Genomic DNA, 15,329 nt, shown 5'->3' on the forward strand with positions numbered 1-15,329 from the left:
TGCACCACTCCCACCCCTCAACACTAACCCAAATGCAAAGAATCACCCAGTAATCTGGATGACAAGCTCCTGCTCTCCCACCCATCACAACCTGACGAGTTGGCCTCTTCCATGGAAATATAACTTGTTTTTGTCAATTACCAATATGTTTCACTTGTGATTCTTTTCTTATTACCGTAAATCTTTAAAGTTAACCCTGTTGTAATCAGTACTTCTCTTATTTAATTGAATTTCTTTTTATTTCAATGGTTTTGATGAATATTTAATAGAAAGCCCACAATACTCTCTTTCATATTTCAAGTTATATTTAAATTTATTCAAAGATAAGATCACCCAGTATTATTGGAGAAGTCTACATAAATAATAGAACTGATGTTTCAGACCCGCATGTAACAATACTGTCCCCATATGATTGGGTTAGGTTATAGAAATGTTTTTCTTAACCTAGTTTTCCTGCTCCTCTTCTCAACTTTGACATATTAATTTTTGCTATTTCTGGCAATGCTTTCTAGTACAAAAGATAAAATTTCAGCCACTTCAACATTAAAAATAACTATAAAAAACTCAACCAAAAAAAGATGTGATTTAATCAAAGTACCCTGAATCACTGAAAAACAGTTTATTTCATGAATTAAAAACTACCTTAATATTCTTAGGGTTACAATGGCATTTTCTTGGGCAATTTGGAAGTGATATGAAAATTATGAACATGGATTATGGTATATGTAACAGTCTATTCTCATCACTGCAACTTAGACATCAGGATGAGAGTTGTACCTTACATTTCTGAATAGTTGAGTAACACTATGCTGGTTTTTACAATCACTGATGAAAGGGAAAGTATGGTAAACTGGATGCATGTAACAAACATGGGAGGTTGTAAGATGTTTCCAGGATATGGCGTCTTGCCATTGACCACAGCCTCTTGGAACAAGATAAAGTCATTGAAATAGTTAACAGATGCTAGCCATACTCGAAATATACAAGTTCTATTGCAAAAAACTATGTAGGGTCAGATGGAGATTTGGCACTTGGTCCATAATTTAACTGACTTGGCAAATAGAGAGTTGAGATCCAGAGGCATAACGCATAATGTCGAGGCCACACACTTTGCACACTACGCAGGACAGGAGCTCATAAACCACTGACAACATGTACGCTGTGCTAAGCCAGCTTGATTAAGTATTAACACAGTATTTGATACTTAGGGAAATCTGAGGTCAACTTTCATGTCTACTAAATTAAAAAGTTATTTTTACAAGAGCAAACCAGTAGACTTTTCTCCAAATTCAAAAGCATGTCTAAAAGTTTTATTATGTAGCCTCAGCTTGCAGTTTACCTGATGACTGGTATTGCTTTCCGTTGACTTCGTAATCTATCCAGTTACACTCTTTTTAAAAGTATCTTTTTTTTCCACTGTGTCTATTACTTCACACTTCAGAAAAAGTTGACAGTAACGATTTTCAGATGAATATCTGTAGCTGAAATGGATCTTCTCTGCCTTAAGTCACAAATTCTTTCAAGTCAAGCATTGAAGGAGGCTTGGGCTACTTTGGAGTTTGTGGTTTTATTCACAGCTTTGCAAATAAAGTCACCAGCTTCCAGCACTTTGTAAAGGTTCACACCCTGGTAAGGGAAAGAAGGGACACCAGGTGGGAAGGGGGATCAGGAAGAAAGAGGACAGATTCCTTTTAATTTTATGAGCAGTTATTAACCACTTAAAATTACTAAACAAAATGTTGCTCATTATTGATTTGGGGGCAACATTTGTCTTCGTGAATCATGTAGTCAGCATTTTAGATTTTTCTGCTTTATAAAACGTGTCTTGACTCTGGTTCTTCTATAAAACCATAGGCTAGCCACAACTGAATAACTCAATGTAATATAGGCTGGTACCTAAACTCTAGAAGGGACAATAATGGAACTAGAAACAGTCTACAATAAATCAGTGAAGGACAATTAAAATGGCAATAGTTTGGAGGAGTTTAATGGTTTAGATAATGTCTTAGGGAAAAAAAAAACCTCTTTAATACATAAAGAAACAAACTTGATAAAGCCGTAAGAAATATAGGAAAGGCGAATGTATAATTTTTTATTACCATATTCAGAAACACTATTACTAGGATGACATTGAAGGCAGTAGTTGTGGGTTAGATAAAATGAAGTAGTATTTAGCACACATCTGGAACTTGTTTGCCTGAGAGGTTGTTCTGTCTGAAAACATATATAGGATCAACAAAGGCTTAGGCAAATCCACGGATGACAGATAGGCAGTTAGGTATGAAGGCCAAGTTCAGGGCGTGCTCCTCATCTCTCGGGTTTGGTGTAAGGAAAGGTCACCAGCGAGGTCCCCACCCAGGACCTCTACTGTCACTGGGTGAGGCAGAGCAGTAGGTGGATTAACCAGAGATTTGCCCTCATGTAGCATTTCATAAGCTCCTGTGTCCTCCCTCAACATGGACTAGAAACAATGTGGACTTAAAACTGAACAGACTCAGGCTTCCTTGCTATTAAGGAGTGGTTTTTAATATTTATGTAAGTCTGTCATTTTCTTAAAATACACAAGTACAATATAAATACTCATAGGGCCTTTTCCTAACAAAGATCATAAAGAAGTCATCATTTTAATAGCCAATTACTCCTCTCTAGGCACCACTTAGAACACTGTTTTCTTGTAGTTTACTTCTCTTTATTTAAGAATGTTCAAGGAAAATATTTTGTAAAATGACACATAAATGATTTCATTCTTTCTTTTTACTATAAAGTTGTTCTTAGGGTACTAACATTTGCTTTGGTTTGAGAAATTTGCTTTTGTCATGGTAATGACTTTAGGTGGAGTATCTGTTAGGCATATTTTAGTTTAACATAGTTAATCCAGTGATATCTAATTTTGTAAATAGTTAGCTACAGGTGTCTTCCATTGCTGAATTAGATGCAGCAAGAGATCATAGGAAGATTCCCAGCATTCCAGGAATTTCAATTATAACAATTATGCAGTGGAATTTGTTGATATCATACCAAAGAAGAATTTCATTTGGGCCTTGCTCTACCATTTTATTTAATTAGCAGATATCATTATGAAGTAACACTGCATTTATTCTCGAATCACTCACCAGGTGCTTAAATATGTCTTAGGTACTATGATATGTTCTGGGGTTTCAAGAACCTCATGTAGAATATGGTTTCCGTCTTTGGGATGCTTATGGTCAAGCAGGCAATATGCAACCCTAAACAAAAAGTCCTGTGCTGGAGGTAGTCACTGACAGAGATACGCTCAGATGATTATGAAGGCAGAGGGTGGGGCAATCAAGCCACTGAGGAAAAGGCAGGGGACAGGAGTGTGCCAGGGAAGGGTGCCAGGAAGGGTAAATGCTGACCCAAGTCTTACATGAAGCGTATGCGTCACTGAGGAGAAGGAGGATGGATGGGGTGCTGTAGGCAAACAGAAGAGCAGTACAAGACACCTGAAAAATACCATGGTATATATGGAAAATGACAGGAAAAGATGACCAGCAAAGGTATAAATAGGCCATATTATGTGATAGAAGACAGCTTTGCTTTTCAGGAAATGAGAATCTACTGATGTGTGCTCAAGCAGAAACAAGGCATATTCATATTTGTATTTTAGATGAAATCCTCTGTTGGTAAAATGGAGGATGAATTTAAAGGCAAGTCTGAAGTCAGCAGACCAGTGTGGAGGATGAATACCCAGAAAAGAGATAAGGACTTGTGCTGATGTAGTTACAGCAAGGATAGTAAGGAAGGGACAAACAACCAAAATATTTTATAAGTCTAATTAGTGTCTCTCGGTAAATAATTGATTGGGCATGGGAGCCATAGTGCCTTTGGATTCTACGGAGAATCTTGGCTTGTTAGCCTCGGTAACTCGTTGAATTGTAGCTGCTACCCAATGTAACAATCCTCCTTGAACTGTGAAATTCTTAGGAATGGAGACATGGTTTATTAGCATTTGGGCCCCCCAAGTTATAGAACATGACCTGACACACATTAAGCATCAGCTGAGTTCAATTCAGTCATCTAAATCTCCAAGAAAGGATCTATTTTTCTTCAATTTCTGTCATGGCCATATATTTCTAAAGGAAATGATCAAGCTACTTGGTAAATGAAATAATATTTATTCCTAATCAGAGAAGACAGGCAATAGCTTTTGGTGTTTAGTGCCAAGTGATATCCACCCTCCAATGAATATTCTGGAGCATCTCTATGCAATAGGCACCCAGTAGGAATAATCTGGAATAATTGCTCCTGCCTGCAGGGGGAGCTACACACAGAAATAAGATCATTACATAACTCAGGGTAGGCTCACAGGTAGAGGCACAGAGGCTAGCATGGAAGTAAGGAGAGGAACTTAACAGTATGGGTGGGCCTGGGGGATAGGTAGAGAGATGCTAGATGAAGAGTTTTTGAGGATGGTGGTGCCTCACTCTCCAGGTAAAATTGAGTATGGGGAATAAGGCCATTCCAAGTGGTGGTGAAAGCTTGAGTGAGGGGTGGTGAGAAATAGAATGGTGCAAAAATGGGGACTACAGGCCAGTTTGGTGCTCCAGGAGCATCAATATAAGCAGAGTGAGGGAAGAGGAGAGATGGGAGAAATAGAGAAGGAAAATTCCATATTGTAACCCAGATGATGCTTTTACATCTCAGAAAACATTGTGAACTTCTAATAATCTGTGAACAGCTTTCTCCCCTTTTAAATTTTTTTCCCTAAAAAAAAAATCTGTCTTATAGACTAATGGGTCATGTTAACAACTATGTGGCAAAACAAGGTGCTGATTTTGGTGGATGTTATTATAGAGTATGTGACTTTTCGGGTAGCACCTGTAAAGAGACTGATCTTGTTGTCCAGAGTCTCACATGCTAAATGTTATTAAGCTCTGCTTTTCCACTGACCATTTTAAAAGAGTCCTGGGCTCTTGTGCAGAAGCCTTAGTTGTCACTGTGAGAAAATCAAGATCTCAGTTTCCTCCAAGGAAAACATCCACATCAAAAAAAACAAAAAGGCAGAAACAACAATCATAACAACAAATACACAGGCCCCAACTCACAAAGTGTGAAGTCAAAGCAGATAATACATGAAGAAGTACTCTGGAGGCCACGAAGCACTATAAAAATGTGAAATGGGAGCGTTACTGGTGACTGAGCTATAGCAATAAGTTACTTTATAAAGCTCTCTAAAGAATTTTTAATGTATTTTCCCAGTGTGCATTTTAGCAAATAACAAAAACGTAGTAAAGCTCTGACCTCAAAATTGCTTCCCAAATCTGAGATGCATTCCAATTTGTATCTGCAAGGAATTCAAGAATATTAAAATATGTTAAATTAACTTACTGTCTTGAGCCCCAGGCCATTAAGCATATATATCAAATCCTCAGTGGCTACATTCCCAGAAGCACCTTTTGCATAAGGGCAACCACCTAATCCGGATACTGCAGAGTCCACCACGTTAATCCCCATCTGAAAAACAAACCAAAACACCCAAGGCTTGTGTATTTATGGCATGTAAATTGTTGCATTTCTATTTAATCCGTTCCAGAGAGCAAATAAGCAAAATCTGAACCTGTTATCCAAATATATTACCTGCTACTAGAATAGTCCCTGAGGTGCTAATTTCTTTTCAGACCAATCTTGTCTTTTAGGCTAACAGAAACTCTGCTAAGGATCTCAGGAACTAGAATAATCTTAGATCAAAATTAAAATGGTGTAGCTTGAAGTAAGATTAATTTAATCCCAGGTTGTATAGATTCTCCAACTAATTCTCCAGCTCTATCCAAAAAGGATTATATAAATAACATGAAATATTTCCAACACCCCAACTCAAAATCAAGGTGCCTTAGAAGACTGATGGGGGTGGTAGGGTCACTGTGTTTGAACTAGGAATTTTGTGGGCTCAATTCACCCATTCAATTCACCCAATCTTTATTGAGCCCTTATTTTGCACACACAACCCTGCTGCTTTGGGAGAAGTGAAGAGATATTTAAGAGGCAAGACATCTGCCACTGACAATAGCACCAGCTCACATTTACTGGGTCCTCACTAAGTGCTGGGCATTATTCTTAACACCTCATGAGTGTTAACTCACAGTCCTCACAAAACCCATGGGGTAAATACTCTTCTATTCCCCAAAACACAGATGAAGAAACTCAAGGACAGAGGGATCACACAGTTTGCCCAAGGTCACCTCTGTCTCCAGAGAATTCACACTTTAAGGTGATTTGTGGCCTCTGGAAATATGCAAGTTGGTACAGGTTATGTGTTTGGGGATCTCAGAAGTGGAGGAGATCTGTGTGTGTTGGAGATGCTGTGGAAGACATGAGCACAGTGGGGTCTGAAAAAGGCCCTGGAGATCAGATGTGAATAGAGGGAGAAGAGAGGCAGGCACATCATTCCTCTGTGAAAGGTGACAATTGGGTAATCAGAAACTACCAAGGAGCCTAATCTGATTCTTCACTCCTGGGCATTGAAGAAAAAGTAACACGACTTCATCTAAAATGAGAAGCGTCTGGAAGCTGAGTTCTTGGCCAACCTGCTAGATCAGCAGTTCTCAATCAGGGAATCAGAATCACAGATTGCTGCCACATCCCCAGAGTTTCTGACTCAAGAGATCCAGGCTGGGACCTGAGAATGTGTATTTTTAACAAGATTCCCACTGGTCTGGGGAATCACACTTTCTTTTTTCTTTGATACACCTTTTATTTTAGAATTGTTTTAGATTTTCAGAAAATTTATGATGGAAGTACAGAGCATCCCTATATTATGCACTAGATTCCCCTACTGTTACACTGTCTTACAGTATTAAGGATGTTTGTCACAACTAATGAACAAATATCGATATGTTATTATTAACTAAAGTCCATATGTTATTCAGATTTCCTTAGTTTTGAACCTAATATCCTTTTTCTGTCCCAGGATTCCACTCAGGATACCAGACTACATTTAACAGTCATTCTCCTTAAGCTTCTCTGGGCTGTGGGACAGTTTCTCAGACTTTTCTTTGTCTATGTTGACCTTGCCAATTTTGAGTACTAGTTGTCATGTATTTTGTACAGTGTCCTTCAATTTGGGTTTGTCTGATGTTTTTCTCATGGTTAGATTGGAGTTCTGAAATTTTGTGAGGAAGACAACAGAGGTGAAGTGCCTTTCTCAATACATCATATCAATAATACACCTATTATCAACATGATTTATGACTGATGATATTAACGTTGATCACCTGGCTGAGGAATGTATGTCAGGTTTCTGCACTATAAAACACCACCCCCCTACTTCCCATACTGTACTTTTTGGGAAAAGTCACTATGTGCACCTCACTCTTAAGGGGTGGAGAATATCTACATAAATTATTTGGAATTCTTCCATATGGGAGATTTATCTATTCTCCCATATTTATTTATTCAAACATTTGTTTTTCTCAGTAGGGACTCATGGTATTTATTTTGCACTTTGTTTTATAATCCAATATTACTTTATATATTTTGTCGCTCAAGTTGTTTGAGATTTGCCCATTGGGAGCTCTTCCAGCTGGCTCCAGTGTCCCTTAGGGGACTGCACTGTTTGAATCACTCTTCTAGACTTAAGAGGATGTTTACCAGGGCTCACAAGGGCTGAACCATAGCCCCAAAGTCCTGGATGTCTTTGGAACCTGAAGCAGATTTATAAATATAATCTGTTTGCTTCTGCACCTCCATTTCTCCTCATTACACTCCTCAAAATGGGAAGGTCTCAATAGCTCTTCTTCCATCACACAACCTCTCTAAAATAATGATCTGACCAGTTCAATCATATTCAGGTGTTAACAACTGACCAGCTGAAGTACTAGTCCATGTAGGATAATCTACATTTGCTATGAATCAAAATAATAAGTATAACGAATTACGATCTAGGAGTGAAATTTGTGGTATTGTCCAGTAATTGGGAAAGACAAACGTTAAGACATTGACTCGTCTCTGGGAGTCTGCCATGACATCAAACAGGCAGAGGCATTCTTTACTTATAGGCTAAAATATCAATTCTGTAGAATTGAATCCATCGCCCAAGGAGACAGAAGTGTCAGTGGTTCTCAATCCTGGCTACCCATTATAGTCACCTGGGGACCTTTTAAAACCAACACCCAAGCTTCTCCCCAAACCAATAAATCACAATCTCTGTCTGAGAATGGGGTCAGGCATTGGTATTTCTTTAAAGCTCCCTCTGGTGATTCTCTTGTGTAACTAGGTGTGGGAACCCCTGAGGCAGAGGTTCTCCCCCATCTCACCCTTTATCAATCGTGGGTGTGAGTCAGCTTTAATTCTAGAGAAAGTCTGTACCCTGGGCAGCAAAGAGTTAACCATGACAGGTCAACTTTTCAAGGAAACCAATTTTTGAAAGAAGACCTAAAACAAGTATGAGGTAGGAAAAGTCAGAGGTACCAGCATGATAGGTGAAAAAGGGCTTTAGCCCACTATGCAGGCTGATTCACTCAGGGGGTCTGGAATCCACATATCACGTTCCTTTTCCCACTACTGAGGCTCAAGACCCTGCACCCAGAGAGATACAGAAGGGAAACGTGTTGTCTTGTCAAAAGAACACAATCCTAACTGTCTTCCTGGGAGAGAGTGAAAAAACAAAAGTCACTCTTCTATTTTGTAACTAAGGGCCAGTGTGACCTATTGTCTGGGCAGAAGTTTACTCACAATAGACGAACAATACATAACCAATGTCCAAACAGAGCAAACATAAATAATAACAAGCGAAGGTAGGAAAACAGGTTCAACCTCACATGAAGTCAAAGACTGTGAGCGAACACTACAACACTGTGGTATTTTACACTTTCAGACTGACAAAGGTTGTTGGCAATGAAACAGTATAGAGCAACAGAATATGAAAAAAACCTACAACTTCAACAATATGGACAAATCTCACAAACAAAAGGTTGTATGAAAGAAGTCAGGCTCAAAAGAGGACAAACATCATGATTCCATTTAGATAAGTCTTAAAATAGGTAACAATCAAAACTGCTAGAAGTTAGGATAATAGTAACCTTTGAAATGTAAATAAAAATAGACACAAGGAGAGCTTCCAAGATGCTGGCAACATTCCATTCTTTGAACTGGGTTGGTTACACCAATGATATCAGTTTGTGAAAATTCTCATCAGTTTGAGCTTATGATGTGTGCAGATTTCTGTATGTGCATTAAATTTCAATAAATATCAGTGACAGAAAAGGCAGTGTTGTTGGAACTGAAAGTAAACAGGAAAACTTAAACTGGTAGGAAAACAAACTGGAATTTTTTTCTGGTGAGCAATTAATTAAGAATTAGTCTTAACTGCTAATATCCATCATCCCAGCAATTCCTATCAAAAAAGTCCTTCCTAGGAATATTTCACAAATCCTAAGTAAATAATTCGATAAGAAATAAAAACAAATATATGTGGGTGAATGTATGTGTGTTGTACATGAAACACAACACACACACACACTCACACTCACACACCTATATATAGTTTCATCACAGTATGTTTTACAAGAACAAAAATTTGAAAACAATCTAAATGTCTATAATGGGGAAAAATTTAAATTAATTATGGTGTAGCTATAAAATAGAATGATAAATGCTATGTAAATGCACAGTTAAGGTAAGAAACAGGTTAGAGGATGTTATAACAGTGCACAGAATCATGAACCCAATTTCTTAAAAAAAAACAAGATTTGGATGATATACCAAGACGCTAATAGCAGTGATCACTGGGTGGTCTGATTATAGGTAATTTCTTTATTTTAATTCTGTTTGTCTGTGTTTTCCAATACCACCACAATGAATGTTGATTACATATTTAGTAGAAAAAGAAAGGTTTCTGCAAACTTTGGCCTGTAGTAGAATGATAGTAAATAAATGAGAATGAGCATAAATAAATCCAAGACTGAATTTCTTGATTAACATCATTATTTTGCATCTAATTGGTCTTTCTAGGACTGCAGGGCTAGTCTGCATACATAGTCTGGTAAAGACAGACATGGTCTGGGAGAAAGGCTCCCTGGAAAATGGTCTTTCCCTCTTTCCTCATATCAGATTAGCTCTAGACCTGGATTCTCTTTCAGTAAGCTCTTCACAAATTAATTGAATCAATTCTAAGAGCAATATGTGGATCTAAAGTTTAAATAAGCAAATTTAGAGTTTATTAAAGTATACATTACCTGTGAAAGAGAACACTAAGATATTACTTCCTTTTAAAGTCTCTCTTCAAAAAAAGAAACAAACAGTACTTTAAAAATATTTCTTTGCATGCAATATCCCCTAAATTCTGTCCTCTATTAAATGCGTAATTCCATTCCCCAGAAATAAAGATCTTACCAATGGATAATGTTATCCATATACTAAGTTATATGCTCTTATTTCTAAACAAGCTGCTTTGGAAACTTCTAGTTGTAGTCATCTAAGAAAACTTGATTTTATTATGTATTTTTTCTTTACATCCACTTTCCTATGGCATTAGAAATGATACGTAATATGATAAAACAAGTTCTTAACAGAATAGGAAGAAAAACATTTCTTGTCTTCATCTTTTCTTTATGGCAAATAGAGGAAACATATTTGTACCTTGTTATTGAAATCATAGTATTATGGTAAATGCCATTACATTTACTATAATGTCATCATATATTTGAAAATAATAGATGGGCCACTTAGCTGATTTTATCATACAAGAGATTATCTGTATTAAAAGATTATTCTTGGAAAGATATTCCCTTTCTCACCTCTCCAAACATAAAGAATTACTTTCAGGCTTTCAGATTCGTGGTCTGTATGTGTGTTAGCACACAAGCAAAGTGATTTTTTGCACCATATACTGTAAAAACAAAGCATCTGTTTTTTGTTTTGAAGGAAAGTACATCTTTAGATGAGTAACCAGAAGGTGGCAATGTAGCACCAAGATCCACCAAGTTAAAGTCAAGCGTTTACAACTTCACTGAGTTGGAGCCCAAAATAATGGCAAACAGGTAAATACATCGCTTTATATAATCAAAATAAATATTTTTCTTACTGTTAACAAAAGGAAAGTTTTACTAATGTTGTAACACATAAACTGGTTCAATACATTCAGTATATTTTTTATTCTTCTTCCTTTGGCTTGAATGTGTTTATTAAGCATGTTCTATGTGCCAAGGACTTGGAATACATATAAAATCCTATAGCTCATGGAGCTAAGCATTAGAAATTAAAATTACTATATACACTGTCTGTCACTGAGAAGTAGCTTACTATTATCAAATGAGAAACAATTCTCCCTAGAGCTCAGGGAACTAATTCTCCCTAAAATAAAACAAACTCAGAATTCAAAGGATTGAGGTGTCCCTGGCTCTCACTTTTCTCAAAGATCATGATTAAAGCTGTTAACCCAGCGACCCAGGGTATGATAAACCTGGTGAATTCAGTTATGCATGCTCCATCTGCTTGATCTCTCCAGATATGTGCTTGGACTTAAGGGCTATGGAAAATGGGTAAAATACTAATGGCCACTTTTTCTGGAAAATGGTAAATTGGTGGTAGATATACCATGAGCATATCACTCTGTACTACAATCTCAGGTGAGCTCTGAGGAGCATTAATCTTGTGTAGTGCTTAGAGACCCAGACCATGCTGATATGCTAACTAAAAGAAAAGTACATCTTGACTTTTTCTTGGTGCTGTAAGAACTTATTCCCCAAACAAAACGGAGAAATACAATACGAGAAGTCAAAGAAATCACTACACCAAATTTATTGTCTTCTATATATGCATGATTTCAAAATATTTAATCAAATCTGAAATTTTAGGTATTGAAGATACTAAAGTCTCAAGAAACATGAAATTTTGGTAATGTTACTTTTTGAAATGACATCTACTTTCTTTACCATCTAAGATCAAATTTTTCTTTAAAAATCTGTAATAATGTTAGATTTAATTTAAAATAAAATTTCTGATAGTGGAGATTACTCATTTTTGGATTTAAGTTCCTTAGAGGGAGAAAGGCAAATATTCATGTAGGATAAAATATTAAAAATATACTTATTTTTCTAATATTTATCTCCTCAACTATTCCTCACAGCCAATATTTCCTCCAACAGAGGGCTACAATTACCCATACATGAGGTGCTACTTCTATTCCAGTGGCCAGGCCAGACATCACTAATGGATCACAGCTCTCTTTCCAATAAGCCCAGATCTTGCCTTGAGATGCTTCTCAGCCAGCACTCTAAATAGTTACAATATATGGATTTATGGTAGCATCTGAGAAAGAACCCGATTTGCCATTCATACGTATTATGTACACAACATGCCATGTAAACCACAGCTAATGAACAGTTGGCATACATGAATAAAGCCCACTGTTATAATAAAGTGAAGGATATACCAAAATTGGTATGTAGATGATGATAGGCATATATACTGCTGTTGGGGGGAGGACTAAGCTAATGGTGATTGATATTAATGCTTTTGTAAAACATTTCTCATCTTTGAAAGGCTTTCCTATATGCTTCACTCTTTCTTGTCTTACCACATTCAGTGAGACAGATTATATTCTTACCTTCATTTACTATATTTCAAATTGTGGAGATGGGAGTGGGTACATAGAAGGGGGTAAGGAAAAACAGATAACAAGGAAATTCTCGATGTCAGTAAGATTGAGAAAATAATACTAGCAAACAAAATAATAAATGTTAGCAAACATTTATTGAATGCTTATTTTGTCACAGGTATTGTGCCATATGCTTCACATATGATAAAGCCCCACAAAATCACGGTGAAGTGGGTAGTAAGACATGCTCGTTTTACTAAGGAGGAAACTGAGGCTCAGGGAAGCCAAGTGATATTTCCTGCTTCATTTAGTTAGTATGAGGCAGAAACCCAAGTCTAAAAACTGAGCGCTACTGCCCAATATGAATAGTTAATATTTAATAAGCACTGACTATATGCAGGCACGTTACTAAACACTTTATTTACATGCATTGTTTCATTTAATCCAGGCAACAACCCCAGGAGCAGGGTGTGAATTAGGAAGACAGCACTGATGGATCAAAAGGTGTCGTTTTCTTTCTTTCTTTTTTTTGTTTTTGTGAGGAAGATTAGCCCTGAGCTAACATCTGCCAATCCTCCTCTTTTTTTGCTGAGGAAGACTGGCCCTGGGCTAACATCCGTGCCCATCTTCCTCCACTTTATATTGGACACCGCCACAGCATGGCTTGACAAGCGGTGCATCGGTGTGCACCCAGGATCTGAACCAACCGGGATCTGAACCGGCGAACCCTGGGCCGCCACAGCAGAGTGCGCACACTTAACCGCTTGCGCCACTGGGCCGTCCCCCAAGGGGTCGTTTTCTTATGAGACTTTCTTCAACTTTCTGAAAAGTTTCTACGCAACTTAGCAACATTATCAAGAGACTTGAGAAAGTAAATGATTATTGTCCCAGTGATTGTATTTGTAGGGAACTAGTCCAAGAATATACCAGAGATGTTAATATAGATTTATGCTCAAGGATGAATATTCTTTGTAGCATTATTTGTAATGGTGGAAAAAAGTCCATTAAGTTAAATGTCCAACAATAGGGAAATAGTTAACAAATTATGTAAGACAGACTATTATAAAACAATTAAATATTTTCAAAGAATGTTTAATGGTATGGAAAAGTGATTATAAGAAAATGGAAGATAAGAGAGCAAGATACTAACTATGCTTGGTATGATTCATGTGTGTTTCTAAGACTTTTTTGATCCTGTATAATAAATACATATCACTCATGTAATTAGGACAAGTGAACCTTACTAATAAATATATACTCTTCTTTCACAATCATTCCCTTTTTCTGCCAGTACAACACCCCCAAAAGTAAACTGGCCTAGGGGCCGGCCCAGTGGCATAGTGGTTGAGTTTGCATGCTCCACTTTTGTGGCTCAGGGTTCACAGGTTCGGATCTTGGGCACGGACCTACGCACCACTTATCAAGCCATGCTGTGGCACACATAAAGTAGAGGAAGATGGGCATGGATGTTAGCCCAGAGCCAATCTTCGTCAGCAAAAAGAGGAGGATTGGCAACAGATGTTAGCTCAGGGCTAATCTTCCTCACCAAAAAAAAAAAAAAAAAAAAGGTAAACTGCCCTACCTTAAGCTCTATTTTCTCATTTCTTGGATTCAATTCAAATTCTACAGATGATACCTCTCAGAATCATCTACTTTAGCCTGTTCTTGAGGGATATTGCACCAATACTGCACTTCTTCAATAACCATCCATTCTCTCTAATCTATTGGCACAAAATAATTAGACTAGTTCTCCTCAAACTTTAATGAGCATAAGATTTCATTTAATATGTCTGAGGCGGGGCCTGAGCATCTGCATTTCTGACTGCCAAATTGTGCTAAAGTTGCTGGTCCCCAGAGCACACCTGAGTGGCAACAGACTCCGGCGCTTCTAGGAAACGTCTCAGGTGTCAGTACATCCACCTTCCAGTCACGACAATGGCTCCCTCCTGTTTCTCAGAATCACACCATGTGAGTATCGAATTACCTGAAGTCCTAGTTAAAAATGCAGATTTCTGTGCTCTACCCCAATATCTGAATTTTTTTTCTTGCAAAGCCCAAGTACACGCATTGTTTCAAACTCCAAGATGACTTTTATGGATGATGAAGCTTGAAAATCTCTAACCTTTCTAGTGAACTGCTCATCTGTGGCAGATAGTGCTAGCTCTTCAACAAAGATCTGTTTCCTCTTCTCCTGAGACTCAGTTAGATGACATGACCAAGCTGCCCTTGTGGTTAGGTGTGGCTATGTGACTGTAGTTAGCCAATGGCATGTGAGCAAAGTGATGCAGGCTGTTTCTAGAAGTCTTTTCAGAAACTATGTGTCTTCGTCTTCCTTACTAGTCAAATGCAGATGACAAAAAGGCCTTAGGGAATGGTGAGCCACAAAATGGGAGGAGCCTGTGTCCCTGAATGACCACCTGGAGGAGAGATGCCCACTGACAGGAACAAGTGCAGTGGACTATCTAATGAGCAAGGAACAAACTTTATCCATGTGTATGAGCCACTATTCATTTTGGGGTGTACTTGTTATATCAGGGTAGCCAATTAGAACTAATACACCAACTGATATGGTTGCATTAAAATCTGCCATTTTGCTAGCAATTTTCTAGTTCATCTGTTCTTTGTTTTATTTTTCTCATTTTCTACCTTCTCTTTTGTTAGAGTATTTTATGATTACATTTTATCTCTTCTATTGACTTAATATTTCTACCTTTTCTTTAAATTATTTAGTAGTTACTCTGTGGTTGACAATATATATCTTTAATGAATCATA

At 37.5% G+C, this 15,329-nt stretch overlaps 1 protein-coding gene across 1 annotated transcript in view; it reads right to left on the reverse strand.

Moving 5' to 3' along the window:
- Positions 1-202: 202 nt before the first annotated feature.
- HMGCLL1 (3-hydroxy-3-methylglutaryl-CoA lyase like 1) overlaps positions 203-15,329 on the reverse strand; it is a 156,057-nt gene continuing 140,930 nt past the window's right edge. Inside the window, exons 8-9 of the mRNA XM_004424004.2 lie at positions 5,350-5,475; positions 203-1,626 (exon numbers count right to left, since the gene is read on the reverse strand). Coding sequence (XP_004424061.1) covers positions 1,525-1,626; positions 5,350-5,475 — 228 coding nt within the window. The 3' untranslated portion in view covers positions 203-1,524. The remainder of the gene's footprint in view (positions 1,627-5,349; positions 5,476-15,329) is intronic.

The sequence above is a fragment of the Ceratotherium simum genome, chromosome 13 (genome assembly GCF_057802395.1).
Source record: "Ceratotherium simum simum isolate JZ-2026a chromosome 13, ASM5780239v1, whole genome shotgun sequence".
NCBI lineage: Eukaryota > Metazoa > Chordata > Mammalia > Perissodactyla > Rhinocerotidae > Ceratotherium > Ceratotherium simum.